At 48.2% G+C, this 24,387-nt stretch overlaps 2 protein-coding genes across 3 annotated transcripts in view; both read right to left on the reverse strand.

The window, feature by feature from the left end:
- The window catches only part of LOC115408444 (natural resistance-associated macrophage protein 2-like), a 918,259-nt gene that overhangs the window by 48,183 nt on the left and 845,689 nt on the right, over positions 1-24,387 (reverse strand). The window lies entirely within an intron of this gene.
- Positions 9,062-19,242, reverse strand: tspan31 (tetraspanin 31). Its single transcript, XM_030119257.1, has 6 exons — positions 19,050-19,242; positions 16,865-17,032; positions 16,200-16,280; positions 15,857-15,997; positions 12,628-12,738; positions 9,062-12,524 (listed from the first exon to the last, which is right to left on the reverse strand). The coding sequence occupies exons 1-6, from the start codon at positions 19,110-19,112 to the stop codon at positions 12,450-12,452; spliced, it is 639 nt and encodes a 212-aa protein (XP_029975117.1). The 5' UTR covers positions 19,113-19,242; the 3' UTR covers positions 9,062-12,449.

Consider the following 24,387-nt stretch of genomic DNA (forward strand, 5'->3'; position numbering starts at 1 on the left):
CAGCCTGCCCAAAAGTGTATTAAAAAACTTTCAGTTGGTTCAAAATGCAGCCGCCAGATTATTAACTGGAACTAGAAGACGTGAACACATTACTCCCGTTCTAAAATCTCTTCACTGGCTTCCAGTCGAGTTTAGAGTTAGATTTAAAATCCTTCTCCTCACTTACAAAATCCTAAATGGGATGGCTCCAACCTATCTCCAAGATGCTTTAACGCCTTATCAACCAATCAGAGCACTTCACTCTCAAAATGCAGGGTTACTGGTGACTCCTAGAGTCTCTAAATGGACACTAGGTGGAAGAGCCTTTAGCTATCAGGCACCGTTTTTATGGAACCAGCTTCCAAGTGTTGTCAAAGAGGCAGACACAGTCTCCACATTTAAGGTTAGGCTCAAGACGTTTCTCTTCGATGCAGCCTATGATCAGGTCAGCTAGGGACTCTAAACTAAACTAAACTAAACTAAACTAAACTAAACTAAACTAAACTAAACTAAACTAAACTAAACTAAACTAAAACAAACCAAACCAAACTAAAGTAAACCAAACTAAACTAAACTAAACTAAACTAAACTAAAACAAACCAAACCAAACTACAGTAAACCAAACTAAACTAAACTAAACTAAAACAAACCAAACCAAACTAAAGTAAACCAAACCAAACCAAACTAAACTAAACTAAACTAAACTAAACTAAACTAAACTAAACTAAACTAAACTAAACTAAACTAAATTAAATTAAATTAAATTAAACTAAACCAAACTAAATTAAACTAAACTAAACTATACTAACTAAATACTAGTTTAAACAGTTAAGTATCCACAAAGCTGCCCCAGGAGCTAGAATGCTGTGGGAAGTACGGTGCACTGAGCCCTGTCCTCTAATGTCTGAATGTTCTTCCCTTTAGTCCGTTCATTGCTTTTCCCCTGCTGTCCCCCCCTTCGAGGGGGAGTCTTCTCCAGTTTCAGTTGCTGACTCCACTATACGAGGGCCTACGAACAAGCTCCGTCCGGACCGGGAGGACACTCCTGTCGGTCCTGCCCGTGGACTGGCTTCGGTTCTACTGCTGGGATCCGTGGTTCTTGTGCTGGACCGTCCAACGGACTGTCCTCAACATAGTCCTAGGCTTTACTTCTTATTGTCTCATGCTAGCTGTTGCCAAAGCTGTCCGTCCCTGGGAGAGGGATCCCTCCATACTGTGGTTCTCCCCAAGATCTCTTCTTCTCCCACTGGGTTTCTGGAGTTTTTTCTTGCCGGATGTGAGGGTCTAAGGCGGTGGTTGCTTCGTTCTGTCTCGTTACTGTAAATATTGACATATTACCATTATGCTTATTCACTGTTTTTACTTTTACCGACAAATGTAACATCTTGAAGCCTCTGAGGCAACTGTTGTTGTGATACTGGGCTATACAAAAATAAATTGATTGATTGATTGATTGACCTCCAGACCTCCAGACCGCCAGACCCCCAGACCTCCAGACCTCCAGACCCCCAGACCTCCAGACCCCCAGACCGCCAGACCCCCAGACCTCCAGACCTCCAAACCTCCAGACCCCCAGACCCCCAGACCCCCAGACCTCCAGACCTCCAGACCTCCACACCTCCAGACCTCCAGACCTCCACACCTCCACACCTCCAGACCTCCACACCTCCACACCTCCAGACCTCCAGACCTCCAGACCTCCAGACCTCCACACCTCCAGACCCCCAGACCCCCAGACCCCCAGACCTCCAGACCTCCGGACCTCTAGACCCCCAGACCCCCAGACCTCCAGACCCCCAGACGTCCAGACCCCCAGACCCCCAGACCCCCAGACCTCCAGACCTCCAGACCTCTAGAACCCCAGACCTCCAGACCTCCAGACCTCCAGACCCCCAGACCCCCAGACCTCCAGACCTCCAGACCTCTAGAACCCCAGACCTCCAGACCTCCAGACCTCCAGACCTCTCGACCCCCAGACCCCCAGACCTCCAGACCCCCAGACCTCTAGACCCCCAGACCTCCAGACCTGTAGACCCCCAGAACCCCAGACCTCCAGACCTCCAGACCCCCAGACCTCCAGACCTCCAGACCCCCAGACCAGCTGTGAGCCCCGGGCGCAGAGCAGTCGTGTAGAACGCTCCTCTGTTGATCTTGTTGATCCCGTCACTAATCCTGCTCCCGGATTTTTACAAGTCAAGCATGGAGGTTTACCTAGGCTAACAGAGACTGAGTCTGTACAAAGTGCTCAAAGCATTAAAAAAAAGTCAGTGGGTAAAAAGCTTAACACCTGTACGAGACAGAATAACTCTTCCAGTAGGAAATACATAAAATGTGGTCTACTAAACATTAGAGCAATCTCCACTAAATCTCTGTTAGTTAATGACCTTATCGGTGACAATAACATTGATCTCCTTGCTCTAACAGAAACTTGGCTCCAGCAAGATGATTATGTGAGGCTCAATGAATGTACCCCTCCAACCTATGTTAATTTCCAAACAGCTAGATCAACAGGTGGAGGTGGAGGTGTGGCAGTGATTTCCCACTCCAGTCTTCTTCTTAAACCCAAAACTAATGTTAAATTCAACTCTTTTGAAAGCTTAATACTAACGCTTACTTGTCCAAATTGGAAGAATCAAAAAGCTGTGCTATTAATTATTGTGTATCGACCTCCTGGTCCTTACTCTGACTTTTTAACTGAGTTCTCAGAGTTTTTAAGCAATATAGTATGACTCATAACAAGATCCTTATAATAGGTGACTTTAACATCCATGTGGATGATTCTGGTGACAGTTTGAGTAATGCGTTTATTGCAGTATTAGATAGTATCGGTTTCACTCAAAATGTTGATGAATCCACTCATAGTCACAAGCACACCCTGGATCTGGTCTTAACATATGGGATAGAGGTCAGGGACCTAAATGTTCTCCCTCAGAACCCCATACTCTCAGACCATTTTTTAATTACTTTTCAGGTTTTGATTGAAGACTACTCTGCTCAAAAAGATAAAATTCAGCTGATACGGACATTATCTGAAAAATCTGTGGCTCGGTACAAAGAATTGATCCAGCCTGCATTTGCTGCATTATCTTGTGAACTCACAGAAATGAGCTTATTGACCAGTGGTGATAATAGTGATCAGTTTGTTGACAGTGCTATGCACTCACTAAAATCTGCCCTTGACGTAGTGGCTCCGTTGCAGCTGAAAACCAATCGACCCAGGCGCGTTGCTCCATGGTTTAATTCTGAAACCCGTGTTCTCAAACAAAAAACTCGGCAATTAGAAAGACTGTGGCGTAAATCTAAATCAGAACAATCTCTGAAGGCCTGGAAATGTAGCTTGCTAAGCTATAAACAAATTCTTTTTAAAGCCAAGACATTATATTACTCTTGTTTAATAGAAATAAACAAAAATAACCCTCGGTTTCTGTTCAACACTGTAGCCAGACTGACAAACAGTCATACTGTAGTGGAACCAGTAATCCCAGAATCTTTAAACTGCCATGACTTTCTTAAATTCTTTAATGATAAAATCATAACCATTAGAGGTAAAATCAGTGAAGCGCTTTCCTCAGATCAAGCTCAGGGAATCCAGCCACTGCCTCCACCTGAAATACCTGAAATACTAGATAGTTTCTCATCAGTAAATGGGGCTGAGATTACTTCGATTGTAATGTCTTCTAAACCTTCGACCTGCTGGTTCAAATCCTATTTATCTAATAGGTACCAATTTGTTCACGTTAACCAACAGTCCTCACCGTGCTCCCAGGTCAGTTATGGGGTTCCTCAAGGGTCCGTGCTCGGGCCAATTTTATTTCTGTTATATATGCTTCCTTTAGGGAACATAATTAGAAGTCACGATATCAATTTTCATTGCTATGCAGATGACACACAACTGTATTTATCTATGAAACCTGATCAAACTAATCAAATAGACAGACTCATATTATATTATATTATAGTTACTGGTGACTCCTAGAGTCTCTAAATGGACACTAGGTGGAAGAGCCTTTAGCTATCAGGCACCGTTTTTATGGAACCAGCTTCCAAGTGGTGTTAAAGAGGCAGACACAGTCTCCACATTTAAGGTTAGGCTCAAGGCGTTTCTCTTCGATGCAGCCTATGATCAGGTCAGCTAGGGATTCTAAACCATCATTATTAAAAGCTGCCCTAGGAGCTAGAATGCTGTGGGAAGTACGGTGCACTGAGCCCTGTCCTCTAATGTCTGAATGTTATTCCCTTTAGTCCCTTCATTGCTTTTCCCCTGCTGTCCCCCCCTTCGAGGGGGAGTCTTCTCCAGTTTCAGTTGCTGACTCCACTATTACGAGGGCCTACGAACAAGCTCCGGCCGGACCGGGAGGACACTCCTGTCGGTCCTGCCCGTGGACTGGCTTCGGTTCTACTTCTGGGATCCGTGCCAGACCTCTAGACCCTCAGACCTCCAGAGCCCCAGACCTCTGGACCCCCAGACCTCTAGACCTCCAGACCCCCAGACCTGCAGAGACGAATCATTTTCTGAGATGTTTGTTTTAAATTGTGTTTGTTAGTTTAGGGCAGGTGGTCCGCCGGGGCAGGTGGTCCGCCGGGGCAGGTGGTCCGCCGGGGCAGGTGGTCCTTGTGGAGGTCCTGCAGACTGATCTGCTCCTCTTGTTAACGCGCTTCTTGCTTTATTTATTTTGACGACTGAGACATGAAGCCTCTGAGGCAACTGTTGTTGTGATACTGGGCTATACAAAAATAAATTGATTGATTGATTGATTGATTGATTGATTGCGTCCCGTGGTAGTGTCGCCGAGAGCTGTCGAGCGGGATGGGGGGGGCGTGTCCGCCGAGTGTCACTGAGCCGCGAGCGAAGCCGAGCAGAGCGCTGCTCAAATGGACCGTCACAGCAGCGCACCGTGGGCGGCGCGCAGCAGGCGCCGGCCATGACTGCTGGACGGGGGGACAGGGGGACGGGGGGACAGGGGGACAGGGGTACAGGGGACGGGGGACAGTGGGATGGGGACAGGGGGACAGTGGGACGGGGACAGGGACAGGGGGACAGTGGGACGGGGACGGGTGCAGGGGACGGGGGGACAGGGGTACAGGGGACGGGGGACAGTGGGACGGGGACAGGGGTACAGGGGATGGGGGACAGGGGGACGGGGGGACAGGGGTACAGGGGATGGGGGACAGGGGGATGGGGGACGGGGGGACAGGGGGACAGGGGGACGGGGGAACAGGGGGACAGGGGAACAGGGGGACGGGGGATGGGGGACAGGCTGCGGTGGGCCGTGGCGAGTGGTGTTCTACAGGAGGCTCCTGCCCCGTGGACTGACCGGCTCGCGTCCAGCTGGGAAACATGAAGCCAGCTGGATGCAGAAAAGCTGTAATTCTGGCGAAAGTCCAGCAGGGGGCGATGATGCTGCACTCACAAAGAGCCTGAGTCCCATTAGAACCAATCAGATAAGAGCCCATTGGAACGCATTGGCTGAGTTCCAAACCGCATACTGCCTACTCCATACTCCCATACCCATACTGTCCATACTGCATCCTGCATACTCAGTCCATCAGACAGTATGCAAAGCGTTCACACTACAGCATACTACATAATAACCCACAATGCATTGCACTCCTCCCTGAGCCGAAATCGACCTGCTGAAGCTGATTTCACTTTAGCTCTAAACTCTTCAAATGTACAACTTCATACAGATTTTTTTTAAATTAGGCGACAGGTGGTGGTTCAGAGCCGAGTGTCGTTTATTTGTCCGAATATCAGCCGTTTAGGATTTTGTTCGGACGAATTCGGCAGCCGCAGTGAGCAACGCACTTCCGGTTATTTTCACGAAAATAAACCACCCCTTTCCCTTTCTCATGCAAAAAAAACCTCAGTTATAAATTTGTGCTTTACTTTGAAAACAGGAAGCCAACCTTTCAGCAATATATCTCGCTTAACATCGCCTTTTGGACCGGTGTCCCGTTAACGGACTTGGCTTGTTGCACAAGACGGCGCTCTACAACATCGGGTCACCTTATATGCGGTTGACTACTGCCGGTGGACTTCCGGGCGCGTTCTCTGGCGTTGTCGTCAGCTAGCGGTAGAAGACGACTTTTAACTTTCCAAAGAAAGCGATTATTATATTATATATTAGTATTTCGTCAACAACTGCAGCTGTGGCCAGGGAGCTGCAAGAGCAGAACGAGTCCCAGAAAAGGCCGCCGTGACGGGAGTCGTCACGCTGCCGAATAGAGGGACTGCAGCTGGGACTCGGTCTGGGCTGGAGCGCTTTGCTGGATCAGACGAACAAATTGGCCTTTACACCAGGTTAGTGCCGTCGTTTATGGGCGATGTTGCAGACTTTATTGTTGTTCAGATATATTTTATCGGGACTCGTAGCCGTTGTTGTGCTCGTCATCAATGCTCATTTGTTTTCGGTTAAAATGTTGCCTGAACAGGTTCTTTCTATGATTCGTCGGAAATCATGTGGCCTACAGAACTGCCTACCGAGTTTATTTCTCAGATATGTGTATTTTCTTTGCCAGATTTGCCACACAGAAGCCCTTCCAGTGCTGTTGGAGGTTGGTGGAGCCTGCTGCCAACAGCAAGGTGATGGATGTGGACGCACCATCTGAAGTCATCAGCACAGGGCTTTCTGCTGACCACTGCTTGTAGATAACGCCTCATGCAAGGCTTTAATTTCAACGAACGCTGTATCGTTGACGTACTTAATATTCTATGTACTGTAATTTTCAGATGTATCTGATTACAAGCTGCAACTGTTAAATTTGAGACAAAAATAAATCGCCTATAAACTTCATCTAAATATGCAGCGAGCATCAAGTTTTAATGTTGCAACATGAGATACCACATGCATTTCTCTGATGTAATCCACATTTCAACTATATGTTTTCTTCTTTTAAAGAAACCTCCCCCCGTTGATGAGCTGTTCCTGTTTTTGATGTACGATTTGTTGCTGCAATATAAAGGTTTGCAGTTCCACAGCTCATTTTGTACCATTTATGAATGTAAATAAAGTTTACAGTAACCGTCAGAAGACATATTGTTTATGAACTTTGAGTGCAGAACTCCTAACACATTTTCAACACGACATCTTGAATTACTACTGACCGTTTCTCAACAGGGATTGTCTCATGAGACAAGTGTGCTGTCACAGCACTCTTGCCTTTACTACTGACTGCTTTCTGAAATGTTAATGCTTTTCTACTGGTGTTGTATTACACAGGTTTTGTTTACTTGTGCTAGTAAAATACTTTGCAAAAGTACTACATGTTCCCTTATTCCTGTTCTGTGAAGGCTCCAACATTAATTTACCTGTTTGAAAAGTATGTCCTCCTCCCTCTAACAAATAGAAAATGACAGCAGAAACAAATGTATTGAAGTGAGGTTAGAATCAATGAAACAACGACATATTCGTAGTTTACATTCATAACAAACTCGACAGTCTGTCTGGTCGGTAGGAGCTCTGCACGGACCGGGCCATTCAGATCACCAAAGCTTCAGAAATCTTCCTGAAACCATAAGCTATAGCACAAGAATCAGTCCACGGCCAACTGTGCTTACAAAAATATGAGTTTATTTGCATGGGAACCATCAAGATGTTCAGAACACTCAAAACTGCTTCACGTTGAACAGAACAGACTGAGCTGAAATCATTCAGTTCATTCACCTTGCAGTGAAACAGACTTCGACCACTGGACACTGGAAAGGCAACACAATATCAACACAACATTAGCAAGTACGGTACAGACGGCAACTTTAGGTAGGGACAGAAGTACCGTCACAAAAATAGGTCATTGAAAAATATCTCAGGACGAGGCTGCAGCTGGCTAGCGGTTAGCGTGTTGACGCCTAGCTTCATAGTTGTCGATGTAATTTGACACGTAGAATTTGAATCCCTTCTCTTTTTGCAGCGGGGAGCTGATGATAAGGCTTGAATGAGGCGAAGAACATCACTAATAGTCTCCTTTGGCAGGTCCTGCAAACAGCGTGGTAAAACCGCCATGTTTGGCTTCGCTCTGGCCTGACAGCCAGCGGACCGAAGTTCTGGAGGTCGTATCTGCGAACCCGGAAGTGATTTTTCGCCGCTACGTGCAACAAGCCAATTGGACCAGGACGCCTTACCGACAGAGAGTTTTTTCTGTTCTTCAACGAAGATCGGCTCGCCGTCTTCGGTGCATCATGGTCGCTTTCAGCATGGACTTAGTGTCAGATTTTATTTTTTTTAACTATTTTTAATCAATGTAAATCCAATCAGAAATCTCTAACATAACATACTACTGGCACAAACATTGAAGGGAAAATTTTATCTAGAACCATTCATCGCGTTGCATCCTGGGTAATTTCAGTATCAGTAGTGAACCCACGATGTATACTCAACATTTCTGGGGAATGCAGTATGCATCTGGGAAGTTCTCGCATACTCAAAATCGCATACTACCAGTGTAGACGCACTGCATACTCAGTATGAGTAGTAGGTAAGTATGCGCTTTGGAACACAGCCATTCTCTTTGTTTCAGACCAGAGAGCAAGGCATTACAGGAATCTAACTAGCAGGAGATAAAAGCTGCGTAGCGCCTCCTGCTGGCCCGAGAGACAAACAGGCGACTCTGCCTTTAATCTGAAGACGATAAAAGAATAAATTTCAGCTCAGAGTCAAAAACCAGGCCCAGGTTTTCACACGTTCTGGTTTAAAATTTGGTCTCCGGCCTCCAGGACCCAAAACTAGAACCTCAGGCTGGTCCTGGTGGAGCTGCAGGGAACTCACTGACGTCCAGGACTGGATGTCTGAGGTCCAGATACAAAGGGTTCTATTGGTCCTGAGTCACCAGGACCTCCTCTGTGCCTGGTTCTGCAGGGTTCTGCTCCTCTGAGCTGGTTCTGCAGGGTTCTTCTTCCCTCAGTCTCTTGTTGCTCATGGTTTTTCTGTGTAGAAATGCTGAACTGAAATGGGGGGGGGGGGGGGGGGGGGTTCATGGGGGCAGCGGGGTGGGGGAGGGGTCATGGGGGCACTGTGGAGACCCTCTCTGACCCCATCGTTCTTCCTCTAAACCCAGAAAGTGAAAGAAAGACGAGCGGAGACCCAGACCTCCAACGGTGAGTTTTATTTGGAAAATGAAGCCTGAAGGACTGAAGAAGAGCACAAACCGACAGACCAGAGTTTCAGAGGGTTTTTCTCCAAAACCAGCAGCAGAAATCTAGATCAGCAGAAATCAACAGGTTCAAGTCAGAGAGACCAACAGCTGTTAGTTGTTTTCAGTTAAAAGAGGAAAAAAACAAGAGGAAATGTCACACCATCAAAATCACGATAAAATATCAGCATTATCATCAAACTTAACTTAAATATTGAACAGCTATTTTACAAAGCATTAACACTGATGGACGAAAGGCAACAAAACAAATTCTGAAAAATAAAAGAATTGCACTCAGAGCAGATTCCACAACAACACTTCAAGAAGCAGGTTTGGCCAAATCGACTCCAGTCTGATCCCGCAGGAAGTTCCACAGCTTCCTGCTTCTTTCAAGTGGTTTTTTCCAGTTACCTGGCAAAAGCAACAGCAGGAGGCGGGGTCAGGCCAGACCACTGCAGGGGGCGGGGCCAAGTCAAGTCACAACACTATTTTTGCTGAACCATAGAGCCACTTCAAGTGGAGTCGGGAGGATTAATGCTGTTCGCTCAGATTAATATCCTGAAGAAAGTTGTGACAATCAGGACGTCACGGTTTTAAATAACTGCAACCTCCTGTTGAGACAAATCGATTTACGCTACACAACCAGCCTCAAGCAGCCAGCCGACTCGTTGCTATGCAGCCAGCCAATTTGTTGCTACGCAGCAGAGCCGACTCGTTGCTACGCAGCAGAGCCGACTCCTTGCTACGCAGCAGAGCCGACTTGTTGCTACGCAGCAGAGCCGACTCCTTGCTACGCAGCAGAGCCGACTTGTTGCTACGCAGCAGAGCCGACTCGTTGCTACGCAGCAGAGCCGACTCGTTGCTACGCAGCAGAGCCGACTTGTTGCTACGCAGCAGAGCCGACTCGTTGCTACGCAGCAGAGCCGACTCGTTGCTACGCAGCAGAGCCGACTTGTTGCTACGCAGCAGAGCCGACTCGTTGCTACGCAGCAGAGCCGACTCGTTGCTACGCAGCAGAGCCGACTCCTTGCTACGCAGCAGAGCCGACTCCTTGCTACGCAGCAGAGCCGACTCTTTGCTACGCAGCAGAGCCGACTTGTTGCTACGCAGCAGAGCCGACTTGTTGCTATGCAGCCAGCCGAATCGTTGCTATGCAGCCAGCCAATTTGTTGCTACGCAGCCAGTCGATTCGTTGCTGCGCAGCAGAGCCGACTCGTTGCTATGCAGCCAGCCGATTCGTTGCTGCGCAGCAGAGCTGACTTGTTGCTAAGCAGCCAGCCGATTCGTTGCTATGCAGCCAGCCAACTTGTTGCTAAGCAGCCAGCCGACTTGTTGCTACGCAGCAGAGCCGACTTGTTGCTACGCAGCAGAGCCGGCTTGTTGCTGCGCAGCAGAGCTGACTTGTTGCTAAGCAGCCAGCCGATTCGTTGCTATGCAGCCAGCCAACTTGTTGCTATGCAGCCAGCCGACTTGTTGCTAAGCAGAGCCGACTCGTTGCTACGCAGCAGAGCCGACTCGTTGCTACGCAGCAGAGCCGACTCGTTGCTACGCAGCAGAGCCGACTCGTTGCTACTCAGCAGAGCCGACTCGTTGCTACGCAGCAGAGCCGACTCGTTGCTACGCAGCAGAGCCGACTCGTTGCTACGCAGCAGAGCCGACTCGTTGCTATGCAGCCAGCCGATTCGTTGCTGCGCAGCAGAGCTGACTTGTTGCTAAGCAGCCAGCCGATTCGTTGCTATGCAGCCAGCCAACTTGTTGCTACGCAGCAGAGCCGACTCGTTGCTACGCAGCAGAGCCGACTCGTTGCTACGCAGCAGAGCCGACTCGTTGCTACGCAGCAGAGCCGACTCGTTGCTGCGCAGCAGAGCCGACTCGTTGCTACGCAGCAGAGCCGACTCATTGCTACGCAGCAGAGCCGACTCGTTGCTACGCAGCAGAGCCGACTCATTGCTATGCAGCCAGCCGATTCGTTGCTACGCAGCAGAGCCGACTCATTGCTATGCAGCCAGCCGATTCGTTGCTGCGCAGCAGAGCTGACTTGTTGCTAAGCAGCCAGCCGATTCGTTGCTATGCAGCCAGCAACTTGTTGCTAAGCAGCCAGCCGACTTGTTGCTACGCAGCAGAGCCGACTCGTTGCTACGCAGCAGAGCCGACTCGTTGCTACGCAGCAGAGCCGACTCGTTGCTACGCAGCAGAGCCGACTCGTTGCTACGCAGCAGAGCCGACTCGTTGCTACGCAGCAGAGCCGACTCGTTGCTACGCAGCAGAGCCGACTCATTGCTATGCAGCCAGCCGATTCGTTGCTACGCAGCAGAGCCGACTCATTGCTATGCAGCCAGCCGATTCGTTGCTGCGCAGCAGAGCTGACTTGTTGCTAAGCAGCCAGCCGATTCGTTGCTATGCAGCCAGCCAACTTGTTGCTAAGCAGCCAGCCGACTCGTTGCTACGCAGCAGAGCCGACTCGTTGCTACGCAGCAGAGCCGACTCGTTGCTACGCAGCAGAGCCGACTCGTTGCTACGCAGCAGAGCCGACTCGTTGCTACGCAGCAGAGCCGACTCGTTGCTACGCAGCAGAGCCGACTTGTTGCTACGCAGCAGAGCCGACTCGTTGCTAAGCAGCCAAACGATTCGTTGCTATGCAGCCAGCCAACTTGTTGCTAAGCAGCCAGCCGCCTCGTTGCTATGCAGCCAGCCGCCTCGTTGCTATGCAGCAAGTTGCAATACACCCAGATGATCTTTGACATGTTGGCTGCAGGCCATCAAAGAATGTGAATGCAAAGGAAGAACATGCAGCCTCCACTGTGAGTAGGAATGTTTCATGATCAGGCGAGTGCAGAAACCAATGAAGGAGGATCTCATGTAGAGCAAAGCAGCTCCATCAAGACCTGGGGTAGAGCTCAGGATTAGGACCAGGTCCTGGTCCACGGAGCTGCAGTCCTCTCTCATCAGAACTCTGAAGTCAGTCGGCTCAGTCGCAGCTCGAAATGTGTCAATTTCCTAAAATCTACTACGTCCCGTCGAGTGTGGCGAGAAACAAACACTGAATGAAGAACTAGTTCACAGCACAGGTCCAGGCGGGTCCAGGTGGGTCCTGGGGGGGGGGCAGCGGTTCTGTCCCGCTGCCATGGGTGGAGGTGCTGATGGAGAGGCATGCTAATAGGCTGGCGCTCAAATCCAGGCTGCATGGAGACACAGCACCCTTCATGCATGAGGCCGAGCTCCAGGGTCCAGGTTCAGGGGTCCGGGTTCAGGGGTCCGGGGTCAGGGGTCCGGGTGGGGCGTCCAGTCGGTGTGTGGTTCTGTGTGTAGGAAACCCGGGATAAGACCTTCGGGGGCGGGGCAGACTAGAGGAAAGCACTGGGGTTAGCTCGGGGGTCCTTCTGGTTCCTGTAGCGCACAGCTAGCCACACCCCGAGGATCTGTGGGGGGCAGAGAGTCACCGTGAGACAGGACGACACCACCGTCTGCAGATAACTGACCTGTGTTCAGAGAGTGAAGGCGGGTCCGGCCCGCTGGCCTCACCTCTGTGAAGCTGAAGAAGAGTCCGACCCCCCCCAGGATCTTCAGGGCCTCCGTGGCGTGGTTCAGCATCATGTCCCCGCAGGGGAAGCAGGGCTGGGTGGCGTTACAGGACTGCAAGACAAAGGGGGGTCAGTCTGCTGTAGAGCCCCTCCCCCGCCCCCCGAGGAAAGGCTGCGGGCCACGTGTGAAGCCTGGACACCGTCCCCATTGCTAGCGGGGCGCGGGATGCTAACGCTGCTCCGGCAGGTTGCTAACCAGTGGTGCAACGGATCACTCACGGATCGGATCGTTCCGCGGATCAAGAGCCACGGATCGGATCATTTTTCAGATTGGCAAAAAGCAAAAAAAAAAAAAAAAAAAACTGTTTTGTCTGTTTATTACAAACTTAAATTTTAAAATAGAAAAGTAGTGCACAAGGCATAATAGCTTCTTTTTAACATAATTATTATGGAAAAACAACTTAAAGTGCAAATTATACGAACATCTCCTTCATTTAAAATATAATAATGAACCAAAAATCAATGTAAAGTGCAACAGCAGCATAAAAAGGCTGGTTCAAAAGACCGCGAGCAAAATAAAATTCAAAGGTGAACGTAAGAAGACATCTTCCTTGAAACAAGGAGAATGAAAGAACCTGACCTGAACACACCGATAGCGTACAGCTTTAGCCGGTCGGACTGCTAAATGCTGCCGTGTCGCTTCAACTGTGCGACCTGCTGGATGTGTTTCCACCTTCATACGGCTTTTTCCTGCCACAGCGCCGACACACACCGGCGCGGTTTTACCCGCTGACCTCTTTGCTTCGTTGTCATATTTGACAGGAAACCAAAATGCAGGGATTTAAGTGTCGCGGGGCGTTCAAGCTCCTCCTTTCTCCGCTCGCCGCAAGCTGTGTGCGAACTGAGCACAACTTTCTCTTTTTTTTTTTTTTTTTTTTTAGAAATCGATCCGCGGGTCACGTATGTGCCGAACCGAGGACGTTGATCCGAACGGATCACGAATCAATGATGATCCGTTGCACCACTAATGCTAACGCTGCTCTCCCAGGTAGCAGTATGCTAACGCTGCTCTCTCAGGTCGCGGTATGCTAACGCTGCTCTCTCAGGTCGCGGTATGCTAACGGCAGGGTTTCTGCTATAAAAAAATAGCACCGGATAACGTGACGGGCAGGTTTTCAATTTACCAGACAAGTGTTTAGACCCTCCAGAAAAACACAAGCAAAAATTCTTGATGCGTACTTAAATCCCAGATTATGAGAGCTAAAATGCTTGATTATGCAAATGAATATGCAGGGTTTTTATGCCATTTTATGCTGTACAATTGCAGACAGTTGTGAAGTATGCTGTGAAATATGCGAAGGATGCCAGATATGTAGGTTTTACACACACACACACACTTTATCACAGGTACACACACACACACACACACACACACACACAGTGTGTGTGTGTGTGTGTGTGTGTGTGTGTGTGTGTGTGTGTGTGTGTGAGAAAGCCGTCAATACGGTGTTTCAAATGAACTGGTTTCCTTGTTACCTGGTGACTGACTTCCTGTAGCGCTTCCTGCTGCTGCTGCTCGTAGCCCAGATGTTCAAATCAGACTCATTAAAGGTCTGAACGGCTTTTTGTCTGGTTTTTAACATCTATCAGCAACAAGGGACGTGAAACAAACCCAGTCGCCAGTTATTAGGGAAACCAGTTCTTCCAAAACACCGGCTCCTCTCCGGGTTCTGGACACTTCTCCTCCTCGAGTAGCTGCTGCGTTCAGGTGACTGGAGCTGCTGCGGGAGACACTCGGGAGACACTCGGGAGACACTCGGGAGACACGAGAAGGAAGCGTGGACAGTTTGTGCAAAGGAGCGGCTCTCAGACAGCTGTGATCCGGCTCTCATCATTCACTTGAAAGAGCCGTTAAGATGAACGACTCGTTCATTGAGCGTCACAGCGCTTCAAGCGAGACCATTTCTCTTTTTTTTGCAGTAAATCTGAGATTATTGCGGGAATTATGCGCCCTTTTGGAAAATATGTGGCCCCTGCATAATCAGCGGCAAAAGGGTGATTTATACGTGAATTGATGTGATCACATATTCGCGTTTTTCTGGAGGGTCTAAGCCAGGGGTGTCCAAAGTGGGTCCTGGAGGGCCGCAGCCCTGCATGTCCTCCATGTCTCCCTGCTTCAACACAGCTGATTGCAATGAGGCTCGCTATCAGGCTTTCTGCTGGACTTGGCCATGAATCCTCATGAGATTCAGCTGTGTTGAAGCAGGGAGACGTGGAGGACATGCAGGGCTGCGGCCCTCCAGGACCCACTTTGGACACCCCTGGTCTAAGTGTTTGATTTCCCAGTCAAATACCTGAATTCATTGAGCTTAAATGCTTCAAAGTATACCCCCGCAGCTTCCGCGAGGCGGGGGCGGGGGGGATTTTCGATCGATATAAACTTTGTTACTCTACGTGACAAAGCCATTTAAAAACAGACATAATTTGGTCCGAGAAACTTTTGTTCTGTCTTCAAAGTGAAGCTGTAACACCCCGAGTGGACTGTGAACAGAAACTGACTGTAAACCTGCAGTGAGTCACTGAGTAACAAGGAGTCAGACGGCGTCCCGGACAGCTGCCCGGTAACGACGGTCAGGATGCAGCTGGACAGCCACATGACCTCTGGCTCTCCAGCTCCGCCCCCTCCTCCTCTCAGCTGTTCTGTTTAGTAAGAAGTCTCTCAGCTTCGCCTGTTTCCACGTGTCTCCCTGTGTTGTTGTTGTGCTGCGCGCTCAGTCGGAGTAATGAAACACCGCTACAGGTTTAGTTCCGCCTGAAAAAAAAAGTTTTTTCCCTCATGGACCAGGCTTATTCATGAAAGATAAAATTCGGGGTTTTATTGTTGTTTTTATAATGAAATGAGGTGGAAATGGCCTTTTTTAATTTAAACTTTGCTTGGATGGAAGATTCAAATAAAAATTGAGTTTGGAGGGAGGATTTTTCACCGGACACTTTGACCGGCGGTGTTAAAATATGTCGGACTTCGGCAGATTTTACCGGTCAAAGTCCGGTAATTACCGGATAACAGAAACCCAGGCTAACGGGGCACGGAACGCTAACGCTCTGGCGGGCTGCTATCGGGCGGACTGCAGTGGAGCCTTCCAGCAGCCGTGCTGCTGTGTTCAGGTTCCAGCGCTGCACGGCTGCTCCACAGCGCTGGACCGGTGGGGACCGAGGGGTGGGGGACTCACCAGGGGACAGGTCTTCAGGTCCTGCTCGTACTGCTGGCGGCTGTCCTCCCTGTTGAACAGGCCGCAGCAGTTGAGCTGCGTCTCCAGGTCCGTCTTGGTGGGGTCCTCCAGGATGCTCCAGGTGGAGTTCAGAAGCCCCTCCTGCAGAGACCACAGATCAGCTGAGGAACCACGGCCCGGCCGGCAGCAGCAGAGGAACCCAGCAGAGGAACCCAGCAGAGGAACCCAGCAGAGGAACCCAGCAGAGGAACCCAGCAGAGGAACCCAGCAGAGGAACCCAGCAGAGGAACCCAGCAGAACCCAGCAGAGGAACCCAGCAGAGGAACCCAGCAGAGGAACCCACCTGCTGCCCCCTGTTCATCGCCAGGCAGGAGCAGGAAACTCCAAACTGGAACAGGAAGACGATGAAGAGGATGACCATGTACTGCGACGAGGAGTCAAAGACACAACGGGCAGAGATGGCGCACAAAACCACATTCCTCATCGTGACTCCGCCCCCTTTGACCCCGACGCTCTGCGGAACCTCCAGACTCAGAGCGTCAGGAAAGTCTCTGCAGGAGGGCTGTGAGGAAACGCCCACAAACCAGCGTCAGCTGAGCGGTGGAACGTGAACCAGCGTCAGCTCAGCGGTGGAACGTGAACCAGCAGCACCTGAGCGGTGGAACATGAACCAGCAGCACCTGAGCGGTGGAACGTGAACCAGCAGCACCTGAGCGGTGGAACATGAACCAGCAGCACCTGAGCGGTGGAACGTGAACCAGCGTCAGCTGAGCGGTGGAACGTGAACCAGCGTCAGCTGAGCGGTGGAACGTGAACCAGCGTCAGCTGAGCGGTGGAACGTGAACCAGCGTCAGCTGAGCGGTGGAACGTGAACCAGCGTCAGCTGAGCGGTGGAACGTGAACCAGCGTCAGCTCAGCGGTGGAAGCTGAGCACACAGAGCTCTGGTTGGACACCTGGACGTCCTCAGAGGACGTCACTTCCTGCCGAAGGAGCAGCGTGGAGGATACAAAGAAGAGCATGACTTGGTGGTGGTGCACGGCTCCGATCAGTCCCACGATGGCGATGAGCAGCAGGAAGACGCCCACGGCGATGACCCCGCCGATGATGTGGATGCTGGACACCAGGCCGTAGCCCTTCCCCCACGCCGCTACGCCGATCAGCAGCAGGCCGACCAGCTGTGGAGAGCAGAGCGCCGTTATCAGGACCGGTCACTGAACGCACCACGCTAAGGCTGCACAGTGAAAGAGCTCTATTCAGACAGCGTTCACTACAGGCGGACTGTGGAGGGACGATCTGTTGGGCGGGCATCTTGACAGCAGAGAGCGCCGCTCTACTGACCAGTGGCTGATTCTCCACCGTTCTCTTGCATTGTTAACTAGCAGTGTTGTCCGTGTTCTACTACAGTTTATCAGCCAGAGATGAAATCCAAGACAAAAACTTGTGGAGGAAAGACGGACGTCTTCCAGGTCGACTCTGCCAGCGCTGCTCTGCCGCCACAGGAAGTCACTTCTGCCTCTTTGAGCTTCAGAGTTAAGACGCTCATCAATGGAAGACAGTCCTGAAACGTGAAGACCCCCCACTGGGGGCTTTACTGAATGCATGTGTGTGTGTGTGTGTGTGTGGATGACTTATTGATTAAATATGGTGTGCATCCCCCCCCCCCCCCCCAACGGACTCAGTAACAGGATAAAACTACTCTTAATACTCTGATGATAAACCAACAATGTATATGCTGCATGTTCCATAAATAATCTGTAGTCAAAGTGCAGATCGCAGCTTTCTGGGCCGGAATAAAGGACAACATGCAGTCAGAGGCTGGAAGACACTCCTCAGGTTCAGGACAGACAGTCTGTCCTTTACTTCATCATATCTCTGAACCTGAAATGTGCTAAAGTGCAAAGAAATGCAGACATCAGCTGTAGGCGTTCACATGGAAAGATGAAGGGTTAACTCCTCCCACGCCGCTGGCTGTGCAGCATTCTGATTGGACGGGGCGGCCGTGATGTCTCCAGGAAGTAGACAGACTTTTTCGCTCTTTCTTTCTGTATGAACTCTGAAATCGTCCTGGTTGTTCTGCTCCGTTCTTTATATCCAGGACCAGCTGTTCTAAAACTGCCATAAAATAAACCGTCTCCGTACGAGTCAAACCGCCGGCCGCCATCTTGGAATACTGCGTTATCAAGACGTAGCAGAACAAGTGGAATAAAGGCGGCTAATTTATATCTAGTTCTGCTTCCAGAGGAGAATGAACCCGCCGGATTACTGGGGTTCAAACAGGAATAAAAAGCCCCACACGAACACACTGTGTTCATACACCACATCGCGGTGGATGACTGGGTGAATTCACCACAGCTGAAGCCATCAAACGGCGCTGGTTGGCTGAATTTTTTTGTCATTCATGTGTTGATCACTGATTGGTGGAATCGCTGCTCCGTCGCTCCTCTTCGGGGCTCCAAGCTGCTGAGCTGCTCTTCCTGCAGTTTCTCTACAGGAAGTTAATCACATCACTGCTGACTTAGAGTTTGAGTTAATCTGCAGTGAATGAACAGAAACTCGCTCTGCTGGAAGATCCTGACCTGAGGTCAGGGGAGCCTTCGAACACGCAGAACTGATGAGGATTTCCCCACAAAGTCCTGACTTGGTCCAAGATCCAGGTTTTACAGGGCTGCTGTGACAGAGCCACACGACATTAAACCAACCAGCACCGGAGAAGGGCGGAGCTTACACCACCCAATGCCGTCTGGTTTTCAGACACCCTGCAAGTTAAGGCTGCAACTGAAGAATCATGAAGCCCCCACCACCTAGTCCTGGTCCAGCTGGAAGTGGCAGAGGGTGGAGGTACGGCCCTCAGGAGGGTCAGAGGGTGGAGGTACGGCCCTCAGGAGGGTCAGAGGGTGGAGGTTCATGCTTCCGGAAGGTCGCTTCACAGCTAACGGGTTCCTTCACAATGGCGCTAGCTAGCAGGCTAACTCCACAGCTTCTCACTCCACATCTAGCAGCTACTTTACTAATCGGAACCGCTGAGTTTGGATTTAATACGTACCAATGAACGTCTGTGGATGGAAACCAAAACACAAGAAAGCAGGATGAAACGCGGACATGTAGTTAGCCCCCGGCCGCTTCATTCACACGGTTAGCATGCTAACAGCTAATGTGGCTAGCTTGAAGTTAGCTAATATTCGGTTTACTTACCATATAAACCACGTTGAGAGAACACAGCGCGTTTTTGGAGCAGGTGAAACCGCCGCAGACCATATTTAAAAACGCTCCCTGGACTCGGTCCAGTCCCGGTAAAAGACGAAAAATGGAAGAAAGTCCGGAGTGTCTCCTTTCCGAGCTCAGAAACAAACAGCCGAGAGAGAGAGGGCGTCCGCGGCGACGTCGAGGTAACGTAAGACGTCAGCACGTGCGTCATCAGTGGGCGGCCACGCATGATTAACGTCGACGCCGCATTGACGCTGCGGACGGGAGCAGGCGCCAACCTCCGCTCATAAAACATGAAGATAATGCGGAAGTGCAAAAAAGCTGTAATTCCGGAGAGATTCCAGCAGGGGGCGATGATACTGGTTTCAAAAAGAGCCCCGGTCCCATTGGAACCCATTCAAAAATGCCGATTTTCAGAGTGCAAATAAACATATAAAGCGCCCGGTTTCAGGACATATTTTGGTCTCTATCACTAGTTTCTATAACCGTGCTGCTTCACCAGACTCTGATTTTCACATAAATCATCTGCTGATTTTATATTACGAGTTAAAGTTTTGCATAAATCGCCCTATCACAGCGCCATAGCCGAGGGAACTTATTTTCAACAGGGGGTGCTGAGAAAAAAAAGGGCGCGCGCATGCACGCACACACACACACACACACACACACACACACACACACACAGACACACACACACACAAGTACCAGGCCTAACAGTATGAGATGCTCTTGTGCTGACCGTGTTGTTGACCAGCAACTATATATTAAAATTAAAGCCGCAAGCGGCATTGGTCGGGACCGAGCCTCCCTGCCGGCCCACAACTGAGGCGTCCTCGTACCTTGTTGGCCGAAATCCAGGTCACCAGCAGTTTTGCTACTCTGTAAATATCCATTTTCTTGATTTTAATTCATTTTCTGTTGTAAAACCGCTTTTATTTTGAAGGAATTTTGGGCTTTTATTTTTGAAATGTAGTATATGCTGTCATTGATATTGGTTAACCCAAAATTGTTGTCGATGTGTTTTGGTTTAAGTGTCATTTTTCACAAAAATTTGACTTTTATTTTGAAGGGGTTTGAAGCTTTTATTTTGACACTGCAGCAACCTTTTAGACCTCAATGAGACGAACGCGTCAGTGTTGGTTTGATCTTTCTACGACATTCCTGTGGGCCGTGGCAAGCATTTTTGTTTTTGTGGATGGCGCTAGAGAGCAGATGGGGTTATTTTTTCTATTTAATCAAATTTTTCACCAGTCCAGATGTGTGTGCCAAATTTGGTGACTTTTCGTACATGTTTATGGGGTCAAATTTGAGTTTGTTTCCACGATGGAATAATAACTAGCATCTGTCATCGGTTAGCGTTGTTCTTTTTAGCACTGTTAGCATCGCCCGTCCTTTAAAATGAAGATGTTAGCATCTCATCTATTAGCATGTAGCTGTTAGCATCTTCCATTCATTTCACTGGAAATGTTAGCATCCAATCTGCTAGCATGTAGCTGGTAGCATCTGTCATCTGTTAACATGGGTTTTTTAGCACCACTAGCATCTGTCATCCACTAACATTGAGCTGTTAGCTTCTGTCACCCACTAACATGGAGTCTTTAGCATTTTACATCCATTAATATGGAGTTGTTAGCATTTCTCATCGACTAATATGGAGTTGTTAGCATCTCCCTGAGTTTGATTGACAGCTGCTGTCAGCTGTGTAACTGCACTGTATGCTATATATGGTCATGTCAGTTAGAGTGGGAGAGAGGAGAAAATAAAGCTTCTGTTTGGGAAACAAGTGCTCCTTGTTCCTTTCCTGTTTGGCAAAACTGAACAAAAATTAAAGCCGCAAGCGGCATTGGTCGGGACCGAGCCTCCTTGCCGGCCCACAACTGAGATGTCCACCCACTGACATGGGAGTTGTTGGCATCTGTCATCCACTAACATGGAGTTTTTAGCATGTCCCATCCACTAATATGTAGCTGTTAGTATATGTCATCCACTAACATGGAGTTGTTAGCATGTCCCATCCACTAACATGTAGCTGTTAGCATCTGTTTTCCACTAACATGGAGTTGTTAGCATGTTCCATCCACTAACATCGAGCTGTTAGCATCTGGCATCAACGAACATGGAGTTGTTAGCATGTCCCATCCACTAATATGTAGCTGTTAGCATCTCCCATCCACTAACATGGACTTGGCAGCATATCACATCCACTAACATGTAGCTGTTAGCATCTCCCATCCACTAACATGGAGTAGTTAGCGTATGTCACCCACTAACATGGAGTAGTTAGCATGTCCCATCCACTAACACGGAGTTGTTAGCATGTCCTATCCACTAACATGGAGTTGTTAGCATGTCCCATCCACTAACATGGAGTTGTTAGCATCAATCAATCAATCAATTTATTTTTGTATAGCCCAGTATCACAACAACAGTTGCCTCAGAGGGCTTCAAGATGTTACATTTGTCGGTAAAAGTAAAAACAGTGAATAAGCATAATGGTAATATGTCAATATTTACAGTAACGAGACAGAACGAAGCAACCACCGCCTTAGACCCTCACATCCGGCAAGAAAAAACTCCAAAAACCCAGTGGGAAAAGAAGAGATCTTGGGGAGAACCACAGTATGGAGGGATCCCTCTCCCAGGGACGGACAGCTTTGGCAACAGCTAGCATGAGACAATAAGAAGTAAAGCCTAGGACAATGTTGAGGACAGTCCGTTGGACGGTCCAGCACAAGAACCACGGATCCCAGCAGTAGAACCGAAGCCAGTCCACGGGCAGGACCGACAGGAGTGTCCTCCCGGTCCGGACGGAGCTTGTTCGTAGGCCCTCGTAATAGTGGAGTCAGCAACTGAAACTGGAGAAGACTCCCCCTCGAAGGGGGGGACAGCAGGTGAAAAGCAATGAAGGGACTAAAGGGAAGAACATTCAGACATTAGAGGACAGGGCTCAGTGCACCGTACTTCCCACAGCATTCTAGCTCCTGGGGCAGCTTTGTGGATACTTAACTGTTTAAACTAGTATTTAGTTAGTATAGTTTAGTTTAGTTTAATTTAGTTTGGTTTAGTTTAATTTTGTTTAGTGTAATTTGGTTTGGTTTAGTTTAATTTAATTTAATTTAATTTATTTTAGTTTAGTTTAGTTTAGTTTAGTTTAGTTTAGTTTAGTTTAGTTTAGTTTAGTTTAGTTTAGTTTAGTTTAGTTTAGTTTAGTTTAGTTTAGTTTAGTTTAGTTTGGTTTGGTTTGGTTTAGTTTGGTTTAGTTTGGTTTAGTTTAGTTTGGTGTACTGTAGTTTGGTTTGGTTTACTTTAGTTTGGTTTGGTTTGTTTTAGTTTAGTTTAGTTTAGTTTAGTTTAGTTTGGTTTACTGTAGTTTGGTTTGGTTTACTTCAGTTTGGTTTGGTTTGGTTTGTTTTAGTTTAGTTTAGTTTAGTTTAGTTTAGTTTAGTTTAGTTTGGTTTACTCTAGTTTGGTTTGGTTTACTTTAGTTTGGTTTGGTTTGGTTTGTTTTAGTTTAGTTTAGTTTAGTTTAGTTTAGTTTAGTTTAGTTTAGTTTAGTTTAGTTTAGTTTAGTTTAGAATCCCTAGCTGACCTGATCATAGGCTGCATCGAAGAGAAACGTCTTGAGCCTAACCTTAAATGTGGAGACTGTGTCTGCCTCTTTGACACCACTTGGAAGCTGGTTCCATAAAAATGGTGCCTGATAGCTAAAGGCTCTTCCACCTAGTGTCCATTTAGAGACTCTAGGAGTCACCAGTAACCCTGCATTTTGAGAGCGGAGTGCTCTGATTGGTTGATAAGGCGTTAAAGCATCTTGGAGATAGGTTGGAGCCATCCCATTTAGGATTTTGTAAGTGAGGAGAAGGATTTTAAATCTAACTCTAAACTCGACCAGCACGGACCCTTGAGGAACCCCATAACTGACCTGGGAGCACGGTGAGGACTGTTGGTTAACGTGAACAAATTGGTACCTATTAGATAAATAGGATTTGAACCAGCAGAGGGCTTTTCCTCTGATGCCGACCTCACATTCTAACCTCTGCAGGAGAATATTGTGGTCGATTGTATCAAAAGCTGCACTGAGGTCTAAGAGAACCAGGACTGAGACTAGACCTGCGTCAGCCGCCAATAGCAAGTCATTAGTGACTTTAACTAACGCAGTCTCAGTGCTGTGATAAGCTCTATATCCTGACTGAAATTTCTCAAATAAACTATTGTCCTGTAGGTGGCGGTAAAGCTGTTTAACCACAACTTTTTCCAGGACTTTTGAAATAAAAGGCAGATTTGATATCGGTCTGTAGTTAGCTAGAATATCAGGATCAAGATTAGGTTTTTTCAGCAGTGGTTTGATTACTGCGAATTTAAATGACTGTGGCACATAGCCAATTTCTAGAGACGTATTTATCATAGTTATGATCGTATTTAAGATAACTGGAAGAATATCTTTGAAAAGCTTAGTTGGAATTGGATCTAGGAGACAGGTCGAGGTTTTAGAAGACATTACAATTGAAGTAATCTCAGCCCCATTTACTGGTGAGAAACTATCTAGTATTTCAGGTATTTCAGGTGGAGGCAGTGGCTGGATTCCCTGAGCTTGATCTGAGGAAAGCACTTCACTGATTTTACCTCTGATGGTTATGATTTTATCATTAAAGAATTTAAGAAAGTCATGGCAGTTTAAAGATTCTGGGATTACTGGTTCCACTACAGTATGACTGTTTGTCAGTCTGGCTACAGTGTTGAATAGAAACCGAGGGTTATTTTTGTTTATTTCTATTAAACGAGAGTAATATAATGTCTTGGCTTTAAAAAGAATTTGTTTATAGCTTAGCAAGCTACATTTCCAGGCCTTCAGAGATTGTTCTGATTTAGATTTACGCCACAGTCTTTCTAATTGCCGAGTTTTTTGTTTGAGAACACGGGTTTCAGAATTAAACCATGGAGCAACGCGCCTGGGTCGATTGGTTTTCAGCTGCAACGGGGCCACTACGTCAAGGGCAGATTTTAGTGAGTGCATAGCACTGTCAACAAACTGATCACTATTATCACCACTGGTCAATAAGCTCATTTCTGTGAGTTCACAAGATAATGCAGCAAATGCAGGCTGGATCAATTCTTTGTACCGAGCCACAGATTTTTCAGATAATGTCCGTATCAGCTGAATTTTATCTTTTTGAGCACAGTAGTCTTCAATCAAAACCTGAAAAGTAATTAAAAAATGGTCTGAGAGTATAGGGTTCTGAGGGAGAACATTTAGGTCCCTGACCTCTATCCCATATGTTAAGACCAGATCCAGGGTGTGCTTGTGACTATGAGTGGATTCATCAAC

Source organism: Salarias fasciatus, chromosome 20, assembly GCF_902148845.1.
Source record: "Salarias fasciatus chromosome 20, fSalaFa1.1, whole genome shotgun sequence".
NCBI lineage: Eukaryota > Metazoa > Chordata > Actinopteri > Blenniiformes > Blenniidae > Salarias > Salarias fasciatus.